Below are 21,171 nucleotides of genomic sequence, written 5' to 3'. Positions count from 1 at the left end.
GCACTGTGAACGCTGATCTGTGACTGACCTCCAGGTGCACAGTAATACCAACAAATAATAAAGGCGGGAACTTAATGCGGGGAGACCTGGTTTCCAGCCTGGACCCTATGGTTTCCACCTCCATGCCAGGAGGTGATGAGATACTGTGGGAACATTGCCTAAGCAGTTTCCAGACTCGCTTTCTGACTTCTTATCATTATGATAATCAGGAAGGGCGATGTTGCATCTTCAGAGGCCCACTCTTAAGCACTTCAGGCTTAGTCACTGTAGCGGAGAACAGGGGATGCCCTCAACTTCAAACTGCAAGTCTGAGCTCCCGAATCTGGCAGGAAAAGCCTTCCTTCCCAGTGCCTGCTGCTCCTCGGGTGGCTGCCTGTCTCCTCCCAGCCTAAAAAGGGACAGCGTTCCCCGACGGGAAGTAATTGCTTTGGAAACCTCGCTGAACATCTGTGTCCAATCAGACTGAACATCCACACCAGGCGTAGCGGCAGCCCGCGGCCGAGCATCAGCGGTAGCGCGGAGCCTTGGAAGGGGCTGCGCTCCCGACGCCGCAGCTCCCGAGGGGGTTGCGTCAGGGGAGCAGCCTCCCGGGGCTTGCAGTTGTGGTGGTGCTGCGTTGCCAGTGACAAGCTGCAGAACAAAACCACAAGGCTTGAGATGTAGCTCAAAACTAGAGGGTTTGTAGAGCCAAACCACAAGGCTCAGAATTTCAGTAATTATAAGCCAGGAAAACAGTTTTTAGTTCTTTAGCCCTTATATGGGGCTTTGCCTACTGTATAGGCGGAAGTTTGAGAGCTGTCTGCTGGGACTCCACATTTCTCCCTACAATTGTTTTAGAAACTACAGAGGGAAAACACACCAAAATGAAAAATTACCCCAGGCATCCCTCAATAATAATCTCAGGGGAACTGCACAGAAAAGTTACAGGGAAGAACACAGAGCAAATAGAAATGAGACAGAAGGGAGAAACCAGAGCAATTTCACAGCAATGTGATAGCTGAGGAAAATGCTTAGGGAAGTAGTCTGGATGAAGGACAGGAGAAACAGCCACACAGCAGGGACCAAAGCGGACAGGTTGTATTCCCAGTTAGGGATGGGGTCCACATTGATTTTGCACTGGCATCGAACACTAGAGAGGAGACCAGGTATGGTCCTAGTGGTTCCCACAGCACAGGGAATATGGGCAACTGCGATTTGTGTAGTTATCTCTTTCTGAACAGCTCAAGCAACAGCGAAGAATAAGAGTCTCAAATGTTTGTAATCTTTCTTCTTTTTCTTTTCTCTTTAATGTTTTCTGTGTAATGTAAAAGCCATGTAAAACCTACTCAGAACTTATGTAAAATCTCCTATGGACTCCTAGTGAGTCCAAACAAAAGGCAGCTTTTGTCCACTTTAAATAGCTTGCAGACCTTTGGTTTGAATTGTTTGCAAAATTTAGGCAATGCCATGTTTAGAGTTGCATGTGAAATCATAATTGAACTTATAAATTTATTTTAGTTTCAAGGTCACACACTATTTTTCCAGGGTGTGCCTGCTTAAACCCATGATAAAATGGTTTCACTGAATGAGTAGCTGTTCAAGATTTTTGTTTATCATCTTCATTTCTGTGAGACCTGGAGCATGCTTAATGCAAGTGGAATCTGTGAATTTTTTTTATTTAATCTTTTTTTTTTTTTTTTCCTTCCTTCCCTGGAACTGAAAGGCCTCTGCTCTACATGTGCCCTTAGGAAATTCCAAAGGTTTAATATTTATCCTATTTTTAATGAATTTTCACAAGGAGACAAAACTCAGCTGACATACCAAATCCCTCAAATCCCTTGGTCGAATGGATGTTGGACTTTATTAACATTTGTGAAGTTGATTTTTTTTTTCCTAATTTTTTTTTTTTAATGGTGGGATCACTCAGTGGCTGAAAATTTCATATTATAATGGAAAGTGTTAGACCACTTTGACACCAGCCATTCTTTCTAATTCAACTGTGATGAAAGAACGTGAGTGTTAATTAGGATTTTTTCCATTTAGGGTCCTGAGAGCACTTTGCTATTGTCAAAATGCAAACTTAAACTCACGGGATCCTTGCCCTGGTCAGCAAAAGTGTATTATGTTTGGGCAGCTTTGAGGGGGCACATGGGATCAAAACAGGATAGCAATGGCATTTGGCTGTCTTAGGCTGTTGGTTTGGATAACAGTGTGCTTCCTCATCGAGTTTGCTGTGTTAATGCCTTTTGTAGCAAGAGCTATCTACCAAAGTTTCATTCTTCAGGATCTGAAATTCAGCAGCTAAAGATAACCGTGGGATTGTTCCATAAAGAAGCCTCTGTAAGGTGTGTAGCACCACGTGGTATGAGAGTTCACAGGAGCCGTGCGCAGTACAAGTAGTGTGTGAAATGCAGCAGGCATCGGCTGTGGCATAATTACCGTCGATAATTACAGGGGTAATCACTACTGGGCAGGGGAGGCTCCTGAGGATTTTGCAGGGCATAATCAACATTTTCGGCAGTGCCTTGAAAGCAACTGTAAAGTCACTGTTAAGCTGCAAGCAATCCAAAACTGGTGTAAATAATGACTTCCAAAGCACATGCTTTTTATGTAGAGTGTAACGTCTGCCTCTGTTGCTTGTCATGGAGATCGCAGGGAAGATGGCTCAATGCTGCGAGGAGGTATTCAGTCAGATTACCCTGCCAAAGCTGTTGGTTAGCAGATTAAAATTCCTGCCATCCTCCCTGTGCCTTGCTCTGAATTTTTAACCCAAACAGAAGTGAAATGTTAGAACGTAATTGTTCTGTAAGTCCCGTGAACACAGAGCCTCTGGTTATTTTGAGGGCAGTACATGCTATACCCCCTAACATCTGGACCAACAGGAGCAATGATATAAAGTAATGTGGCAGAGAGGCAGGAGCCCCTCTCTAGGCAGGGCTGTCTAGCAGGGCAGCAGTATTCAAGGCCAATGTTCTCCCATGTTTGCAAGGTGAAGACTTTAATTAAAAAACAATCTATTGGGTAAACATAAAGGACATACTTGGTTGTGTTTTCCCTTGTACCATGAACATGCATGACTCTTCACAAGACAAGATGGCACCTTTATAAGCTTACAGCTTAATTCACATAAAACCTAACAGAAGAGGATAAATCTAGGATCAAGTAGGAAGCATGTAGCTCACGCTGAAAGTAAAGCTGTACGGTCGTTTTTAGCTCTTTCTTAAAGAGTTCTTTAATGTTCTTAAAAGCATTTGCTATCCCATGGTACATCCTCTTGGAGGCAGGTGGGAGTAATCACAGGGTGTGCTGGAATGCTTAAGCCATTAACCAAACTAGCTGAAGTGCCAATAAGAGTGAAAAGATGGCACCAAGGAGGGGGTAATTCATGCTGAAGCCCGGGCCTCTCTGTCTTCCTCACGCTTGTCATCAAGACTAGCTCAAGTGCATCTGCACGTGCTGCTGTCACCCCTCCAGGACGCACCCCCCACTACAACCTTATACTAGTGCCTTGTGGCAGTGAGCAGGGACAGCGGGAACTGCTGCCAGAAGTGCATTTTAATTATTTTTTTTAAAGAATAATAGCAATCTGCTGTCTTTTGTATATAATTGTGTTTGTTGTTTTATCTTCCCTTTTTTTTCCTTGTTTTTTGTTACCAGAGTGCCTCTGATGGCTTTTGGAAGTCAGTGGCAACTCGTGTCCCAAGAGAACCTCATGAGATACGTATCCTGAATCCCTACTTCATCCAGGAGGCAGCTTTCAGCTTCATTGGACTGCCTTTCAACAACGGCCTGATGGGCAGAGGGGTAGGTATAAAGCAAAGCAAGCAAAACCACAGCGAAGGACGAGAGACCAAGCAGCAGAGTAGGCTTACGCTGTTCTTACTTTTCCTTTGGGCCTCCGCTGTTGGACACTGAAGGGAAAGGACTTTGGCTCTGTTATGGTGGCAGCGCTCAGCCTCCTTCAGGCCAAGGCAAGATCCTTCCTTGGAACATACTGAGGATTTTGTCGGGGATCATCAACATTTCAACAGTGCCTTGAAAGCAATTGTAAAGTTGCATCCCAGGCTTATAGTAAGAGAGGGTAAAGGTGTGTTTTATGAGACCTTTGGTAAGAAATTCTGATCTTACAGTGACAAGTTTTAGATGTAAAAGCTTACAAAAGAAAACAATGCAAAACACAGTTTTAGGTCATAGTTAGTAAAAAAATATCTTCATGGTCATTCTCACATCTCTCAGCCCCAGTACAGCTTTTTGGAGTGTTAGTGTGCAGTAGATGGTGACTTGGGTTTTCTGGATCATCTCACACTGCAATGCTGTCCTCAGAACCTATTTATATTTGCTCTACCTAATATATCAACCATTAGAGAAAGTACTACTTGGGTGGGTAAATTACTCATGTACACATGCAATATAGTTGTTGATAGAGACCACATGTGACATTTTTGGGCACGTTAGCGCAGCTGACAAATCCAGAGAGAAGCACTTTTGCTGGACAAAGTCTGCTTGCTCTGCCCCTGGCATTGTCCTTCCATTGTTATCAGTACAGGAGATTTGCCATGTTGCAACATGGATCTGGACTAGACAGAATAGTACCTGATTTTCCATGCTCCAATTATATCGTGAAGTCTTCAGAAATATTAGAGACGTTTGTTTTGTGCAGATCAGATGGATGGGTGCCTGGAGATAGGAAATTCTCTTCTTAAAATGCGGTGTGCAAGATGTGCAGACAGATTCAGCCACATAGAATGGGTCTTTTGTGAAATGCATTGCTGCATATGTACGTACAGAAGCTGTCATGGGGTTCTGGAAGCACTGGATTTTTGCTTTGTGCACTGAAGGTATCTTATCTCAAATGTTCCCGTCAGTTAGGAAGTAACTTACTTCACCTTTCTGCATTCTCTGGAACTTACCCTTAGAACAATGTGGTCTTGATTTGTCTTCCAGAAAACAAGGACTGCTGCCCTGGTAAAGGACAGAAATCATCAGACTTTTGCCTTTATTTTCTTCAGATTTGTTTTTATTTTTAAACACGTTATTTTAATACACAAGATATTACTTAAGCTGAGAGGAGAAGAGAGAATCCGGAAATGAAAATGCTGTGAACTGAAGTTTATGAGGTTTTGATAGGTTGTTTAACACACATCAGATTGGGAAATGAAGGCATCTTAATTGAAACCTGATGTTTCACTTCATGAAAGTTCATTTGAGCATTTAAAAATAGTTTATGGAGCTTTAAGGCAAGCAGTCTTTGCCCATGACCTTTGCTAGATTGTGTAAATTGTAGTTCATTCCTTCAGATGGGGCAACAGGAGCTCTGCAGGTGCATCTCTGGGGCTGGGATGTTAGTATACCCTGTGCTGTCTGTGCAAAGGACACTCTTTAATATAGTGATTCTGTCAGAGTTTAAAAACAGACAGAGAATATTTCTAGCCTGTGGGTACAAATTTTACTGCAGACATCAACTATGGACTGCTGTCATGGAGCTGCTGGGACTTCGTGCTTTAGTGAATGCTGCTGCATCAGTGTAAAGGCTCCCACAGAAGCTACTGCTGCCAGCGTAAAGAGGGGAGAAGACTCTGAGTAGGATCCTGGTGATACAAATTTGCTACAGACCTTTTTTCACTGAGAGTTTAAATGGGAAGAGTGGAAATCAGAGCCTGTAGACCAAGAATCCAACTCTCATTAAAGATTTGACAGCGATCTAGCAAGATGAGTGAGGCAGCTAGAGCAAGGAGAATTGCTCCACAAGAGACAGCGTGACCCAGCAGCCGCAGAGCATAGCTGGTTGGGTTCAGGGTCATGCTTTAGAGATTTGAGACAGCCTGGAAAACTTTACTCAAGAAGGAAGCATATGAAAATGGAAAAGGAAAATGCTGAGGTCTAGTAAGCAAAAGCACAGCAAACAGTATGTGTCCTGAGTTTCTCCTGGGGAACCGGGATGAGGACAGATTGGTGCCCCCGTACTGCAGCGTGCTGTGGTATGTTGGGCAGGCTACACACAGGAGGGTCAAGGCTGGGGATGCCTTAGTAATCAAGGCCAACATGAAATCCTCATAAAGAGCAGTAATATTCCACTCTTCTTTGGTTCTGATGCCTAAATAAACTTCAGTGCTTCTCTTGCACACCACATATGGTAACAATGTGCTGCCAATTAACTTTGTAATTTGGGGGCTTTTTCAGCAAGGTTGAGGAGAGCTAGTAAAATAGTTTGGGGCTGATCTCAAAGCGTTTTTCCCAGGATTCAATAACGAGTGAATGTAGTAACATCCTCTGCTTTGATAATATAATTTGGGCCAGGTGGTTCTGGAGGATAGTAGGGGGTTACAACTGAGATGTGCATTTTGATTGCACTTGTGGCATTAGTAGCCGAAAGTCTGAGCAAGGAGCAAAACTGGTCACCCACAATGAACAGTGACTTCTCTCTGGGACCGGTAAAGCTTTTCAGGAGTTTCCTCAGTCCATTTACTGAAGTCTTAAGAAAAGGGAGAGCTGTTTCCTACTACATGTGGACTTCTCTTTTCTTGTGATAAGCTGATGATAAAGAAAAACTTTAGTTTAGGATCCTAGCAATGTCTAGGGAAAATTAAATGTTAATGCCTGAAGATGGTTTAGCACGAAAGAAACAAGCTAGTAAAGATCCTCTCTTTGATTAAAGAATCCTCTTAAGGAGTGGAGTGCAGGCTTGGAGGTCTCACTAGCCAAAGGTGTATGTATGTGATTTACGTTTAGGTGGAAGTTCTGTGTTTACAGGTCTTTTGAGCTTGAAACCAGATGTTAGTGGTATTGCAACTGGTAATTCAGGCATGCAATAACCTACCTTACACTGCAGACGGCTTGCTGGGGGACAAGCATGAACATCAGTTTAGAGGCGTCATTGCCTGCTGCATGTACCACACTAGGGATGGTTATTGCCATGGTGCTTTTTGCTGTGTAGTGAATAGTCCTATCCACTCAGTAGCACTCAGAGCCATTGGAACAGTGGCTTTCTGACTCCTCCGGGAGCCCTGAGCATGGTGTGAGGTGGCCAGGAGAACGTTTCAGATTACACAAATTACCAGGACTCTGAGGACTCCAGTGCAGATTGTGGTGTTTGTTTCTCTCTCTCTGCTGGTGCTGTGTATCCATGGAACTGCTTATGATTTAACTTTTTCTGAGATTAAGCTCTGCTGCCCAAAACTGTAAGCCTTTGGTTTGTTCGTGTACTGGAAATGGACCTCTTACTAAAGAGATAAAGCATCCTCCTCTGGACTTCACGCAGCCTCAGCACCAACTTGGTGAACGAGGAGCCGTGTGCAGGAGGGGTTATCAGGTTGCATCAGGCACCCGGCCATGGATTAGCACCTCTGCAGAGTGCTGACAGCCGGGGGATTAACCTCTGATGCTGGAGCATTAGCACGTCCTGCCCCAGGGCTTCTCTCTGCTGATATGTCGTTTTGCCTGTGGGCAGGCAGCCTTTGTGGAGATGCCAGTGGTGACCCTTTGCTCCTTAGGCAGTTTTTCAGCGCCCCTGCTGGTCGTAACGACCATTTCTCTCATTAGTACTGGGTTGCCCTGGTGTCAGCAAGCTTTGTCTCCTGGGCTGTTCTTGCTGGACTGTCACTGTGTGAAGGCCGTGTCTTGGGACCTGTTGGGTCTTTATGGAGCAGAAGGGAGGTGGGGAATGGCAGAGGAGCAGAGCAGTCTGCCACTCCATCCTTTCCAGTTGCGTCCTTCTCCTTTTTTTGCACTCTGACGGCAACTTCTAAGGCAGGTAGAGGGGCAGGTAAAGGGCCACTGCAGCTGCAGTCAGTTAAATATAGAGACTTAGTGTCATTGTTAAGCTTTGGGTTTGCAAGACAGCACATCTGTTTCACGGCCTGGATTGTTCAATCCATTACCACTGCAGTATGATCAGTCCATGAGTTGCTGGGGAATGGACACTCAGACAAGCCATTATAGGGTAGCAGGTAAATGCATACCAGCCGCTTCTTGGTAAATGCCCAACCACGTGCTTCTGCACATGATAAATGCAAAGCAACTGAAGGGAGTTTACTTTTCAATGAAAGAGTAGACCATGAACTCCCATTTAGCATAGGGTGAAGCATACACGTGGTTACCACAGAGCAGCCGGCGTGTAGTAAAGTCATGCCCTTGCTTGCCCCCTGTTAAATTGTTAGGTCCTTAAGAAATACTCCTTGCATTGCACAGGAATCTGCTCTATGGCAAGTGGTGAATCAGAGCTTGTGCATCAGGTTAGATGTGGTCAAAGATATTTGATTTGGGCTAAGTTGTATAGGAGCTCAGCAGTTAAATGGCAGAGCGGAAACCTGCTGGGCAGCCAGCTTGTCATGCCTCCAGCAACAGGCCTCTGGCCCTTCCTTTTTGCTTTGCTGCAGACCGCCAGTTCTGGAGGCTCTCTCCGGCTTACAGCAAGTGATAACTAGGGAAAGTGAAGGAATAGTGTTGGAGATGCTCTGCTTTGTCTTTTGAAGCCCTATTGCAGCTGATCCTGTGCATGGATGGAGGTAGCTGTGGGAGCAGCACTGTGGGTGATAAGCTCCTGTGACAGGGACCACTCTGCAGGTACTCGTCTGCTCACAATAAGTGGTACTAAATTGCTTTTTATGCCATATTTCCAAACTTGCCAGCTAAGGAAAGCAAAGAGTAGGTTTGGGGTTGTTCCTGTGCAAACATAAATGAACAAAGAGAAAATACAGTGACTGTTGTGTATAGTGTGTGATGGCTATTATAGTTTTGTTCTGTATTTCTTTTGTTTTCACTTTATTGCTGTTAGGTGATCAGGTCTATAACTGATAAAACTAAGGTAGCAATTTTTCCTAGGTGAGCAATTTTTGAAGTTTTCCCTTGAATAAATTAATATAGTAGTCAAACTAATTTGAATATCTAGTTGCATTATTGTTTTTAGGGAATTTATTCTTTGGCAATGCTTACCCTTTTAGTGAAAAAGGTAACAATTAGAATAGTCTGAACAATCCAATACATCTTACCCTGAGCTAAGTAAAATCCCATAAATAACTGGAACTCATTTAACATATTAAGGGAGTCAAATATTTCTAAAACCAGATTTACAGCAGTCATTTCCTTCCAGTCCAGCAGGCAGTGACACAGGAATGACCCAGGCATGGAATGAAAAGCAGCAAGAGCTTTTCACATGCACCAAGCAAAGAGCAGTTACAGACCCCTGGTTCAGTTGCCAGCACTGGATCTCCAGAGCAAGCCCATGAGGGCTGGTGTTCATTTCTGCTGACTGGCTTCTTTTCTTGTGTGAGTAGAAGTTAGTCTTTAAAGCCTCTTCACGGGGACCAATGGAAGATGAAACAGCAATGTCTTGAGGGGAAGCCTTTAATCTTTCCTGCTGCAGCAGTGTAGGAGCAGTTAGGAGAACCTGTCATATGTCTGTCTGTACTGCTAAAGGCATTTCTGGGTGCCTGACCTGGTGGTGCAGACTGGTTGTGTTTGCACCGCACAGAACTTGCAATGAACCCTGATGCAGCACAAGACCAGAGATCTTTGCCTCTCTTGTCTTTATGCTTTTCTCTCCCAGGATCCACCATGGTTGTGCTCACCTCACCCATGGAGGACGTGTGCCAGCGGGCCCCTGGAAAGAGCCACGCTCTGGATGCACAGGCAGCCTTTGCCCAGCACTGCTGCGGTGACGTGGCGCTCACCACTGTTGTGTTTGCTGCTTCTGTTTGTCAGGTGGCCTTTTGGTGTCATCTCTAGCTCGTCCGTCAGTGTGCTGCATTCTCTCAAATGGGACCGGGCAAAGGGCTGATCCCTGGGGAGCATTATATTAGATACTACATTTTCCAGATGTTTGGGCTTAGACAAGCAGGCCAGGCTTGGAAATGTGGACTGTCAGTTCAGGCCACGTTATTCAGGGAGGTTGCCCTTGCAGTTGTTTATCAGTGCTGGAGAGGCGATGCTGAACCTGGTACCACCATGGACCCCAGCTGGGACAGAAACCTATGAGAAACAGTAGGGGGTACAGAGCTTGCAAGGCCAAGTTCAAGGCTTGTGGCAGGGAACTGGCAGGGGGAGAGGACTGCCTATGCTTTCTGGGGTCTTGCCATTCCCAACTCTCCCTGTTCGGTGGGCGCCAGTTCAGGTCAGAAACTCATCATGGCCACATCTGGAGCAGCGGTCTTGCTGGGCCACTCCAGGCAGCCCCATGCCGTGGCCTAGCCTGTGCTGGCCAGTCTTTTTGTGGCTGGAGGGCATCCCAGGAGGCTCCTGCCTCGGCACTGGCCACTGTTGGGCTGCCGTTCTTCAACCATTTGGTTGAAAGCAGCACTGCTTGGTAGTACCGGAATACCCAGGCACATAGAGAACCATGAGCTGGAAGACAGGCTTTGAGCTGGTCCAACCCAAGATTATTATTCCTGAGGCGAAATGTTGGGATTTTGGGTTTTTTCTTTAGCGATGGCCTAGAATAACAAGAGGCCTCTTGCTCAGTTGTTAGAGTTTTATTTTCATAACTCAACGCAAGAGGTGTGGTGGTTGCTTTGGTATGTCTTTGGGGCACGGCACAAGGGTGTGTGTGGTGAGGTAGCACTGACGCATTGTGCAGGGCATAGCAAGCCAGGTTTGGCACAGCCATGTCCATGATGCCTAACTTCTTTTGGAGCGACCTGTCCCCCAACTTGCCCCAAAGCTTGTACGTGGTTCATTAGGTCCAGATCAGAGCTTAGCAGCAAACAAATTTAAATGCCTGTGTACAAGCAGGAGAGCTTGGAAGCTGTGTAGATGCAGCCAGAGAATAATTATAACTGTTTCCTCTCTCCGATACATGTCCCCTCTCATTTGCCACTTCCCTGCTGAGAGGAGAGGAGAGCCCTTTCCCCTGGACCTGGAGAACGCTGCTGAGTTGGCTTCTCTGCAGCACAGCCTGGGACATATCCCTAGATCTCTTTCCCATGCTGCAAGCTGGACATGAAGCAGTCCTTCATTTTCAACAGAAGGAAGGAGTAGCAGAAGCTCAGCAGGCTGTCAGAGGAGAAAAAACGCTCAGTTTCTATAGTTTAAACCAAATCAGGACCAAAGCACTATATTGACTTACTAACGACATGTAGTTAACCGGCAATCATGCTTCTTTTATGCTTCTCTTCAAGGTGGCTCCTTTTTTTTCAAGTCTCTCTAATTCCCCAGGTACTGTTTAATCTGTCTGATGGTTGCTTCTTTTTTAACATAAACAGTTCGGAGCAAATGCCCAGTTATGTATATTTGAACCAGGCGTATGTGGGTGCACACACAATTTGTACTCACGCTCGTCTCTTAGCAGGTGCTGTTACGCTCGCCATTTATTAAGGGTGGGCTCTGCAAGCACGCCCCTGCTGCCCTGGCAGTTACTGCCCTCGGTGAATAGCAGGGGTAATAATTTTTACAGTATTTTCCAGGGTTCTGACTGCAGCAGCGGGACATGAGGCTGCATCTCAGCAGTGAAGGTGTGAATGGCTGCAGATCTCTGTCTTCAAGGGGGACACACGCACTAGGCTGTAGCTACCCTGGTATTGGAGGGTGCTAACATCAATAAGGCATAATTTAATTAAAAACTGCCATCAGATCATCGGTTTCTGAATGTGATTTTAGGGCAATACAAAACTATTTTGCTAAGAACACCTTGTGATTTTCTGATAGTTGTAGGGGCCAAACCAGATACATCTACTACAATCCAAGAGGTTAGGAAGTCTTTGATAGTCTTTGGTATTTTAATCATTTTTGAGAGAGGAGCAGGCAGTACTGAGATATTGGCATGTTAGGAACTACTGAAGAACAGAAGCAGATGAGAAAATTATCTCCTATTTTTCCATTAAGGCCATTGGAGGTATTATACGTAGAAAGAAGTCAGGCAGATATTTGGTGACCAAAGGAAAGTTCACTTTTGATTTCTGTAATCTGTTATTCTCCAAACAGAAATAAGAATATGCTTGAAAGAAAGTTTTGGTGGTTTGGCAATCCTCCCGTAAGGTTGGGTAGCATGATTAATTCTCTGTAGTTTGTAAGACTCACATTAGAAAGTTAGCTCTTAACTGTTAACTTGGCCAGTGAAATTCCCTCCAGGCAAAGACCCTGTGTCTCCCTTGAGCTGTACCGTGGGAATGGGCCCAATGCAAGTGTGGGTGGTGTTAACGCCATCTTATTCCCAATGACGACACGTTCTCAAGGACGTAACCATTTACTCACTATGTTTTGGACACTGTAACTACAGCTCAGCTGAGGGAAAGGGTTTTGTGGCAAGTCCACTACCAGCTGATGCAATTCCAGTGACATCTGAATGTCATTTCCTATGTAAAACATAAAGCTGAGAATATCTGAATTTGAACTGCTGTGCCTGGGAAGACAGGATGTTCTTGCATATTTTGAAATTCGGGGAATTTTCTTATCATTGCCTAATAAACTTTTTCCAATTTTTTTTAAAGCCCTCCTTGATATTTTATGGCTACCAGTGAATTAACAATTAACTAAAGTAACCAGAATAAAACCAATATTGTTTGTGGTGAGTATCAATTGAAATTAAGCAGTGAGAACAAAATGACTCTGCTGTTTTTCCTAACATCTAGAGCTGGCACTGGAGGATGTAGTAAGGTCTTTTCATTTCAGATGTGCACTGTTACAGTTGCACTGCAAATGTTTGAATTTAATGTTTCACTGATTTAGCCATAAGCAGTTTTTGCACATTTGTCTTCAGATTAGTGTAATTCCAGTGCACTGTAGTGGAGTTCTCCATAGCACATGGGTTGTGCTCCCAGCTCTGCACATCTCAGCTAGGGTATGGGTGGCATTTTTTGCTTGGAAGTTGTTGATCTTGGGACAGGCAATCAGAAGTGAGCAAGGTAGTGTGCTGCCAAAAGTCGGTTCCTTTGAACCAGAGGCAGAAACTCAAAACATTGTGTTCCCAGTCTGTTACGAACATTAGGTGAAATGCAATAGCATTGCTCACTAGTTCAGGGTAAACCATTTTAAAGGCAAAATATAAGCGTGCAATTGGTTTCTACATCTCAGTTAAGAGGCTGTCACCCTTGGTGACTGTCTGAGCATGTCCTCTGAATTCGTGATGCTTTTGATACAGCAGGTGTTGGATGCTCTACAAATGAAGATAAGATATGTGGGTGGATTTCTCAGCCTCTCCCTAGCCCCTGGGGTAAAGCTACCTCTGGATTCATCTGGCTAAAGGGGAGCTAGAAGAGTCTGAGAGGTAGGGTTTTACACTGGAAACACTCGTCTATCACAGTGGTCATGTTCATCTGAACGCACAAGAGGAGTTGCAGCCGTACAGCATTGCTGTCACAGGGCCTCGGCCGAAGCCAGGTGAAATGGGAAGGGCTGAGGCTGGACTTTGGTGCAAATGGCAGGTCAGCAGACGAGAGAGGACAGTCGGGGTGTCCCTGCTCGGAGTGCTAGCACCCATCTCTGCTTGGCTTCCCACTGCTCCTCGTCTTCCCAGTATGCTGAGTGCCCTTTGCCTGTGGGGGTGCCCCTGAGCAAAGGAAGGGGTCTCAGTGCACACTGCTGACTGGGTCTGCCTGATCTCTCCATCTCCCAGAGCTGTTTAACAGCCTCCTTAAACTGCTTTTGCCATCAGTAAAATAAAGAGTTCGTACTGTTCCTCACTTCTGCTCCTGTGTGGTGGCCCGTTTGGGATAAGTATTCCTCCTTAGCCTAGCTGGAAGCGAATAATGTGCACAGAATAGTAATCCGGTATCTACGTCTGTTTTAATTTCAGAAAACTAATGTATCCACTGTGATTCATCCTCCAGCTTGTCTGCTGCCCCGTTCTCAGGACAGCAAAGTTGTGGAAGGAGAGTCTGACCAGTTGCATTAATCCCTCTGCCCTGCAATACTCCCCTGGAGAGCCATAGAGCCTCAAACAAGAGCCGCTACTTTTGTGCTAGATGTTTTGCAGGAAGCTGGCTAACATATGATTGTCTTTACAAGTCGGGAGGCTATTGACCCCGCAAGCTGGCATTGGGCAGCTGATGTGCAGATATAGCCAAACACCCTGTTCCTGATTTTCTGCTTAGTAGCAGCAGTGCCCCTGTGAGCAGAGACAGTGAGAGGAAATCTTTGATAATAGAAATGGCAACCTGCTAATGACTTCCATTCCTGCTTTCTCTCCTCTCAGAACATCCCCACCTTGGGAAGCGTAGCAATAACCATGGCGCTCCACAACTGTGATGAGGTGGCGGTAGCTGGGTTTGGCTATGACATGAGTTCACCCAATGCACCGCTGCACTACTATGAGAACATCAAGATGTCTGCCATCAAAGAGGTAGGGAGCTCCTGCCGAGCACATCTTCCTCCCAAGGCCGCCGACCGCCCTGACTCCAGAGCCTGACTGGGATGGTGATGTCAACTTACAGCTTTCCTGTATGGGTCAAAACACAGCTCCACCCATGCATTTGCCTGTAAAATTCTAGACATTCTCCCAAACGCAATGTGTGTTAACGGTTATTTCTGCTGGGAAAAGTTCTCTGGAATGTGTATATAATGCAATTCATTCAAGCAGCAGGGAAAAGATTCACATAAATGTTAACTCAAGTAGGGTGAAAGGGAGCAATTCTGCTCTGGGGTTGAAAAGATGTGGCCTCCTCCTGCTTTTTGATCCATTGTATTGCTCTCTAATCCATAGGCTTCTTTTGCTAGATGATCCCCTCCTCAGCCCCTGTGAAATGTGGGGGAGGTGAGATTAGCCTGTGCATGTTAGCTCTCAGCTGACTGTTCAGCAGCAGTTAGCTAGTGTAAACACATCATGGCTCTGTGGAGTCTGCTCTTTAAAGCTAGAACTACATTAGAAACATTTTCTGGTACTATCACAGTGAGATGGACAGCATCTTTAGAGGAACAAAAGCTCTCGTGTTGATATAATGCAGCAGTACAAAGACACTCTTTCAGGTCTCTCCATCTCCTGTACCAAACTAGAGCAAACTCGGACACTGGTCAAAGCGTCTATAGCGGGAAGGTTTGCTGCTTTTTTGGTAGAGCTCAATCTTTCCCAGCACAGATGTTGCCCAGGTCTTTCTAAAATTGCTTCCCCCTTCTTACTGGCTCCTAGGTAGGGAAACTTTCTCCATCCTACTCCACGTTGTGCAAAGTTGTATTATTCACGGACAGTAGCTGTCTCCTGGCACTTGGCATTTGTTCACCTCAAGCCCTTTGCCATTGATCCATGCTGGAAGGGAAGCTAGAAAGTTGTGTTTTTCCAAATCACAAGATTGTATGTGTCTTAGGACTCTCTCAGGCTGCAGGCTGCATGACCCTAGGCAGACTGAGAGGAATTAGAAATCAGTGATTAGTCAGCTTGAGAAATGAGAAGAGCGTTCTAATTATCAAAGTAATGAGGCTTTGGAACAACCTCTCAGCAGAGGCCAAGAGAACAAACTAAGTTTGGGAAAAGACTGTGAGGAGGTCCCCAATATATCAAGGGGCTGGACATTGTTGTCCTGAGGTACCTTCTGGGCCTGTGGAGGTAGCAAGAAAGTCTGCCTTGCTCAACGGAATAACCATGGATTTAATCTGTCCTGGCTGGGAAAGTGAGTGCCCATTTACAGGATTTAAGGGATACGTCCCGAGAGGAAAACTGAATTGACTCACTATGTACAGAGGTGGTATCTGGCTTGTGAAATCTCCGAGCGGAAAATAGCTGAGCAATATCATTCTTGCAGTAGTAGAGGAGGTATCACCATTGGCTTGCCCAGTTCTGACTCTTCCCTGGGTGTCTGCTTCTAACCACTGCCTGAGACAGGACCCTGGGCTACTCAGGCCCAGGTCTGAGTTAGTACAGCTGGCTCCTTAGTCTTCCAGCAAAGACATGATTACAGCAGAGTGAAAATGGATGCAGATGCCTGGCTCCAGCAGTGGGTACAAAGACTGTTAATGAAAGTTTCAGGAAAAGCTTTTGTCTCTGCGGTGCCACTGTGTCCACTCTGGTGAATTGGCTACCTTTGGTGGAGAATCACTCTTGCCCAGTTGTTCCTCCTGTTTCATAAGGTTGTCAGTCCCACGGTCTGCTCTTGGACATGGGGACACTCACAGCGGGTGTCCTGTGCCAAGCCTGTTTTGCAACATGGTAGGTGTCTCTGACCTCAAGGATACCTACACAGGAGCTGACAAAAATGAAGTCATCTTGCTCTTGATCCTTACATGGATCAATGGGAAAAGTTGGCAAAAAGAGTTGGATGACAGTGTCTTTGGTTGAAGTCACTGGTCCAGATCACTTGCATCTTTGATTCTGGAGGCCAGCACCCTGAGTGGGATGCAGAAGCCAGTGGAAGACAGGAGGGAGTCGCTCTTGGACACCATATGTGGTCTCGGGAATAAACCTTGCATGGCACAGGGTGGTAGCTGAGGATGAACATGTGAAATGCAACCATTAGGGTCTCCTAGAGAGACCAGTTGGTGCCTGGTTTGTCAGGCTTCTGCTGTCTGGAAGCTGTCATCGTGTCCAGGATGTTCTGCACAGAGGTGAGGGAGCGTTGAAAGGTTCTGGTGAAGCCTCACTAATTCAGATGTCAGTGGATTTGTTTCTGCAGCCAGGGCTGTTGATGAGAACTCTGCAGGCCAGCGGAGCTGGTTCTAGGAGGAAGGTTCCGTTCCACTTGAAGGCTGGTTATCTGATACATGTATGCCCATCTAATCCTCACATCCTCACCCACAGGTCCTCTTACATTTCGCTGCCCTGGTACTAGAAAAGCCATCTGTTCCCGAGTATCAATAATTAATGCTCCTCCTGCCTCTACCCCTCCCAATATGACAAATGGTTTGTGATATTGTGGAATGTGAAGAGCAGAGAGAGGATTGCATTTCTTTCTTTCCCATTTAATATTAATGGTAGCTGGTAATTGTTAGTCACCTGAGGGTGAAGTTGAAAGGTGAAGGGCATGATAGTTGGGTTGTGTCTTCTGCAGTTGCCCTCAAAGAAAACAAAAATGGAGATTTGCCCCAGTCTACACTGGAAGCGCCCTGCACACTCTGCTTGAAGAGAGACCTGCATGTGGTTTGCAAATTGGGAGGCTGCCCTGCATTAGCACCTTGTGCCAAACATTGCCCTTGGCACTAGTGAAAGAAGACTGATCCAGAGCCAAGCTCCACCAAGGTTTTTGTTCCTTCTGCTCTGGCACCCAAAGGCCCAAGAGCATCTACAGCATTTTCCTCAGTGTTACTTTGGGCCTCTGGGATTGTGTCCAGGTCTAGTTCTTCCTGGTCCTCCTCTACATTTCAGCCTCTAAAGGAGCCACTAAAGCAAGCTGTGCCTTGAAATTATGCAAGTATCATCTTTGTCCTCTGTCTGGCCTGCAGACCCATGCAGGCTGGAATACTCGTTCCTGGCTAGGGGAGTGGAAAAGGTTTGCTTAACGTAGCAACATCACAGCACTGAAACAATTGCCATGAGATGCAGCTCTTCCACCATAATGAACATCTCAGGCAGGAGCCCCTTGCAGTTTGACCAGGCTTTGGTGAGACAGAACTTCTGTTTCTGAAGTTCAAATCTTTTTTCTGTCTGCTGGGCTCCTCCAGCCCAGATGACCGAAAATCTTCAGTGTTTAAGCCTGGAGAGCAGCTGCAGGGACGCACTCCAGCTCCACCCTGAAACCATCACTGTCTTTATAGAGGAAATGTAAACACCAGCAGTGTCCTGGGTCCGGAGGTGCCACACGTGTGTGTGTGGCTCATGGGGGCGTCCCTAGGAACATCCATGGAGCCCCTTCCCTTGCCTGGTGTCCACAGGGGGAATGGGCCTGCCGGCGAGCATGCATCCTCTCAGCAAGGTGTGTCACTGATTTACACTTGAGGCCTGCTTGACATCTCTCTGGACACCCTTGAAACCCTGTGACTCATCTCCAAGGAATTTGTTCTGATTACATAAAAAAAAGCCAGCAAAATGCGCTGGCTTGCTCACAGCTGGGCGGAGATGCTTCTCCCATGCCAAGACTGAGGTGATAAAATCTCTGTGGAAATGAATGTGATTTTTCCTGTTGCTCTGTGAGACTGGCAGCCGAATTTCCAAGAGGCGAAACAGGCAGCCCGAGTGTACAGTTTTGCGTAGTCTTTACTTTCCCTGCAGGAGTAAAAGCCCTCAAGGTCCAAGATTGTGCTGCAACTGCTTACCGCAGGAGGCAGCTGCCTCCACTGCCTCTTCCAGCATCTCAGACTGACGGGGGCTGGGCAGGCGTTTCCTGCCCCAGAGGAAAAGGCTCTGCGAAGGGGCAGATGCTCTGGAGCTTCATTGGTGTTACCAGTCACGAGGAGTTTATGCTCTTGGGACCCTGGTCAGTAGTATGGCTGCAGAACACATATGGATTCTCCTGTGCTTGTAAGTGCTCATGGGAGTAAATTTCTCCAGTTTAGTCCTGGATGGCTTCCTTACCCTCTTTCCTGGGTAGCTCGGTGTGCTCCAGCCAGGGCACGTCCAGGCAGACCTGGTGGAGAAGACCCTTTTCTGTTCATAAGCGTGCGCCGGAGAGCTGGTAGCACACTGGTGCAGTGCTTTCAGTTTCAGGCTGTGAGCTGGAAGATGAGTGCTTGCAGTGCAAAACTGCCCCTCGATCCCAGCTCCGCTGCCCAGCACCTTCCCCCCTTGTCTCTCCTCTTCTTCCCCATCATGGCCGGGGGAGCAGAGTCCCTGGCCTGCACTTCAGCAGGGGTTTTCTGGGTGGTATGAAGACACTCAGCTGTTCTCTGGTCTGTTACTGGGAGACTGCTGCCCAGTAGACCCCGTGCTGTTGTGTAAATTCTCACAGGTGATTTTTCAGCTCTGATCCTGTCTCTTTGTTTTAACTTAGAAAATGCAGAATGTTCAAGTGTGTCATCTCCCTTCAGTTACTATTTTCCCTATTCCCAATAACTTTGCAACAGCTTTCAACCCTTGGCTGCTTCCATGAATGCTGTACAGAAAATGATTGAGTCCTTGCCAAGGTGTCTGCTCACTTGTTTCCGTTTTCGTGGCAATGAGTCCATCGGAGCTGAATTTTGATATAGTTTATTGTATTTTTATTTCTTGCTCAGGTCCTGTAATGCTTCATGCCCAAGTACTCCATAAAAGTGTATTTTTACCACAGGTCTTCTATTTTATCACTGTCTTCTATTAATGTAGAAGTGTCAGATCCGCTGGGAACATAGCGAAGGAAACATGGAAATGGAGGTGAGGAAAAAGAGAATAATTTTAAAATACAGTGAAGGCTTTTCCAGGTAAAAAAATGAATGAACCTGCCTATAAGGGTTATGATAGACCTTCATTGCTAATGGCAAAACAGGCTAGTGTTTCAGGCAGAAATTATTTCAGGATGGGAAAGTGACAGTGTTTAGAATAGTAAAAACATATCTGAAAGGAGTTGATGAAACTGAGGGGGCAGGAGGCTGTGCTAAATCATGGGAACGAGGCACAAGACTGGCTCCCAGCATCCCTCCTTGTGTGCTCTGCCCTGAGCCTGGCAGCACACAGCCTTCCCCAGCCTTGTGATCCAGAGGTGAGCTTCAGTCTCCTGGTCGTTTCTTGCATGAGCAAGGAGTCACCTCAGATGCCGCACAGGGAGCACCCCGAGCAGTCTTCTCAGCAGCTGGCTGCAGACTGCCTCATGCACTTGCGGTTGGTAAAAATGGAGAACGCGTGGTTAAAGGCCACCCTTATCCATCCAGAGCCCATCTGTGGCATTTGTGTCACTGCTGACTGGTCTCCTTTTCACTGTAGAAGCAGATCAAGCGCCAGCACCGATGTTGTTGGAGGTGTCAGCTCCTTTGATACAGCTGTGCCCGGCACTTCAGTGACTCGCTGCCTGACCCGAGGGGGAGGTGGTGCAGCTGCCTTTGATGGCTGCTTTCTGATCGTTGGCTCCGCTTCCCCAGCAGGTCTTTGTGGGATGCTGGAGGACACCATCTTGTAACACTTCTTATTCAGCCTGTGTAAGGGCTGTCACAAGGGCCAGGGGAGGTGGCCTGCAGCACGCAGTGACACACAGCTTTGTCTCTGTCTCTCCCTGCCAGCAGCTACCTCTCAGAATAATCCAGAAACATCAAGTTTGGAGTCTTGGCCCATAAAGGCACAAACAATAGTGCTTTATCATCATCTGGGCTCTCTCTGTGAAGCCGTCCTTTGCATTTTAAATCAACGCAAGTTGCTTGGGAGGGGGTGGTTGGGCTGCTTCAGGCCTCCAAGTACCTTAAAGTTTGCGGTAGCCAACAAGAAGAACAAAACTCCTTTGAAAGCCAGGCAGATGTCTAGCCTGGTGATTTATAGACTGAAAACAGCTATTCGAGCCTGGCTGATGAATTGCGATTGGAGTACAAGGCATGGTGCAGACTGAAGTGGAGGTCAGCTTTGGGGGGGGGGTTAGGGGCTGGGGCAGGGGGACCTCTGAAAGGGCAGTGCTTTTTCTTGGGGCCGGCAGCGATGACTGATGAGGTTTATACATTTTTGTCTTTGTTTAAAAGCCACCTGTTTGACAGCGTTTTGGCTGAACGAAGGCCTCACATGCTGTTCCTGTGCATAAGGACTGTGTGTCTATGTAATAGAAATCTGGAAAAGATTGATGGAATAGCAGTCACGACCAGAGCACAGGTATTGCCTTGTTCAGTGGGACAGAAGTACGGTAACACTCGTGGGGTACCACTGTGCACTAATAACAGCAAGGAAAGGAAGGCTGGAGGATGGACAAAAACAGAATTAGGGTTTGGACAAGATCTCTGTAGGAAAAGACAGTGAAAAATCTACAGGGGTGTGCTAGAGCCCAGCTGCTGACCCCAACATTGAACACAGATGTCTGTAGGGGTGCTAGGTACCACCAGAAATTGCACTGTCGTGAATGTACAGTAGGAGCCAGTATTACTGTCAAGGGGAAAGCCCAGGTATTCCTAGATGCAATAGCTAGCACGGCTCTTCTCACCAACCATGAGAGCACAAGAAGAGCTGATGGCCATTCAAAGCTGTTTTTAGCAGCCCCCCGCCCTTGCAATCCGCCCCCCTTGCAGAGGGACATTTTAGGAAATAGCCTTTGATCAAGTGCCTCCATGGTTAAATTAAATGGAAAGGCAGCAGAAGGGATGTTATAACTCAGATTTTGCTTCCAAAAGGGGGGAGCTTGGTAAGCGGGGCTGTATCTAGACTGTGGGGTGGCACGCAGCAGTGCTGGCAGGGCGCTCAGTGGAACTGGGATGTGTGTGCAGACTCTGACCTCTGAATTTAGGCCTAGCCTAGGAGAA

At 46.5% G+C, this 21,171-nt stretch overlaps 1 protein-coding gene across 3 annotated transcripts in view; it reads left to right on the top strand.

The window, feature by feature from the left end:
- Window positions 1-21,171, top strand: part of ST3GAL3 (ST3 beta-galactoside alpha-2,3-sialyltransferase 3) — a 187,123-nt gene that overhangs the window by 155,109 nt on the left and 10,843 nt on the right. For all 3 annotated transcript variants that reach the window (XM_075155987.1, XM_075155986.1, XM_075155988.1), the window contains 2 exons: window positions 3,637-3,783; window positions 14,102-14,248. In XM_075155987.1, coding sequence (XP_075012088.1) covers window positions 3,637-3,783; window positions 14,102-14,248 — 294 coding nt within the window. The remainder of the gene's footprint in view (window positions 1-3,636; window positions 3,784-14,101; window positions 14,249-21,171) is intronic.

The sequence above is a fragment of the Calonectris borealis genome, chromosome 8, assembly GCF_964195595.1.
Source record: "Calonectris borealis chromosome 8, bCalBor7.hap1.2, whole genome shotgun sequence".
NCBI classification, from domain to species: domain Eukaryota; kingdom Metazoa; phylum Chordata; class Aves; order Procellariiformes; family Procellariidae; genus Calonectris; species Calonectris borealis.
This window is presented reverse-complemented; position numbering and strand designations above follow the sequence as displayed.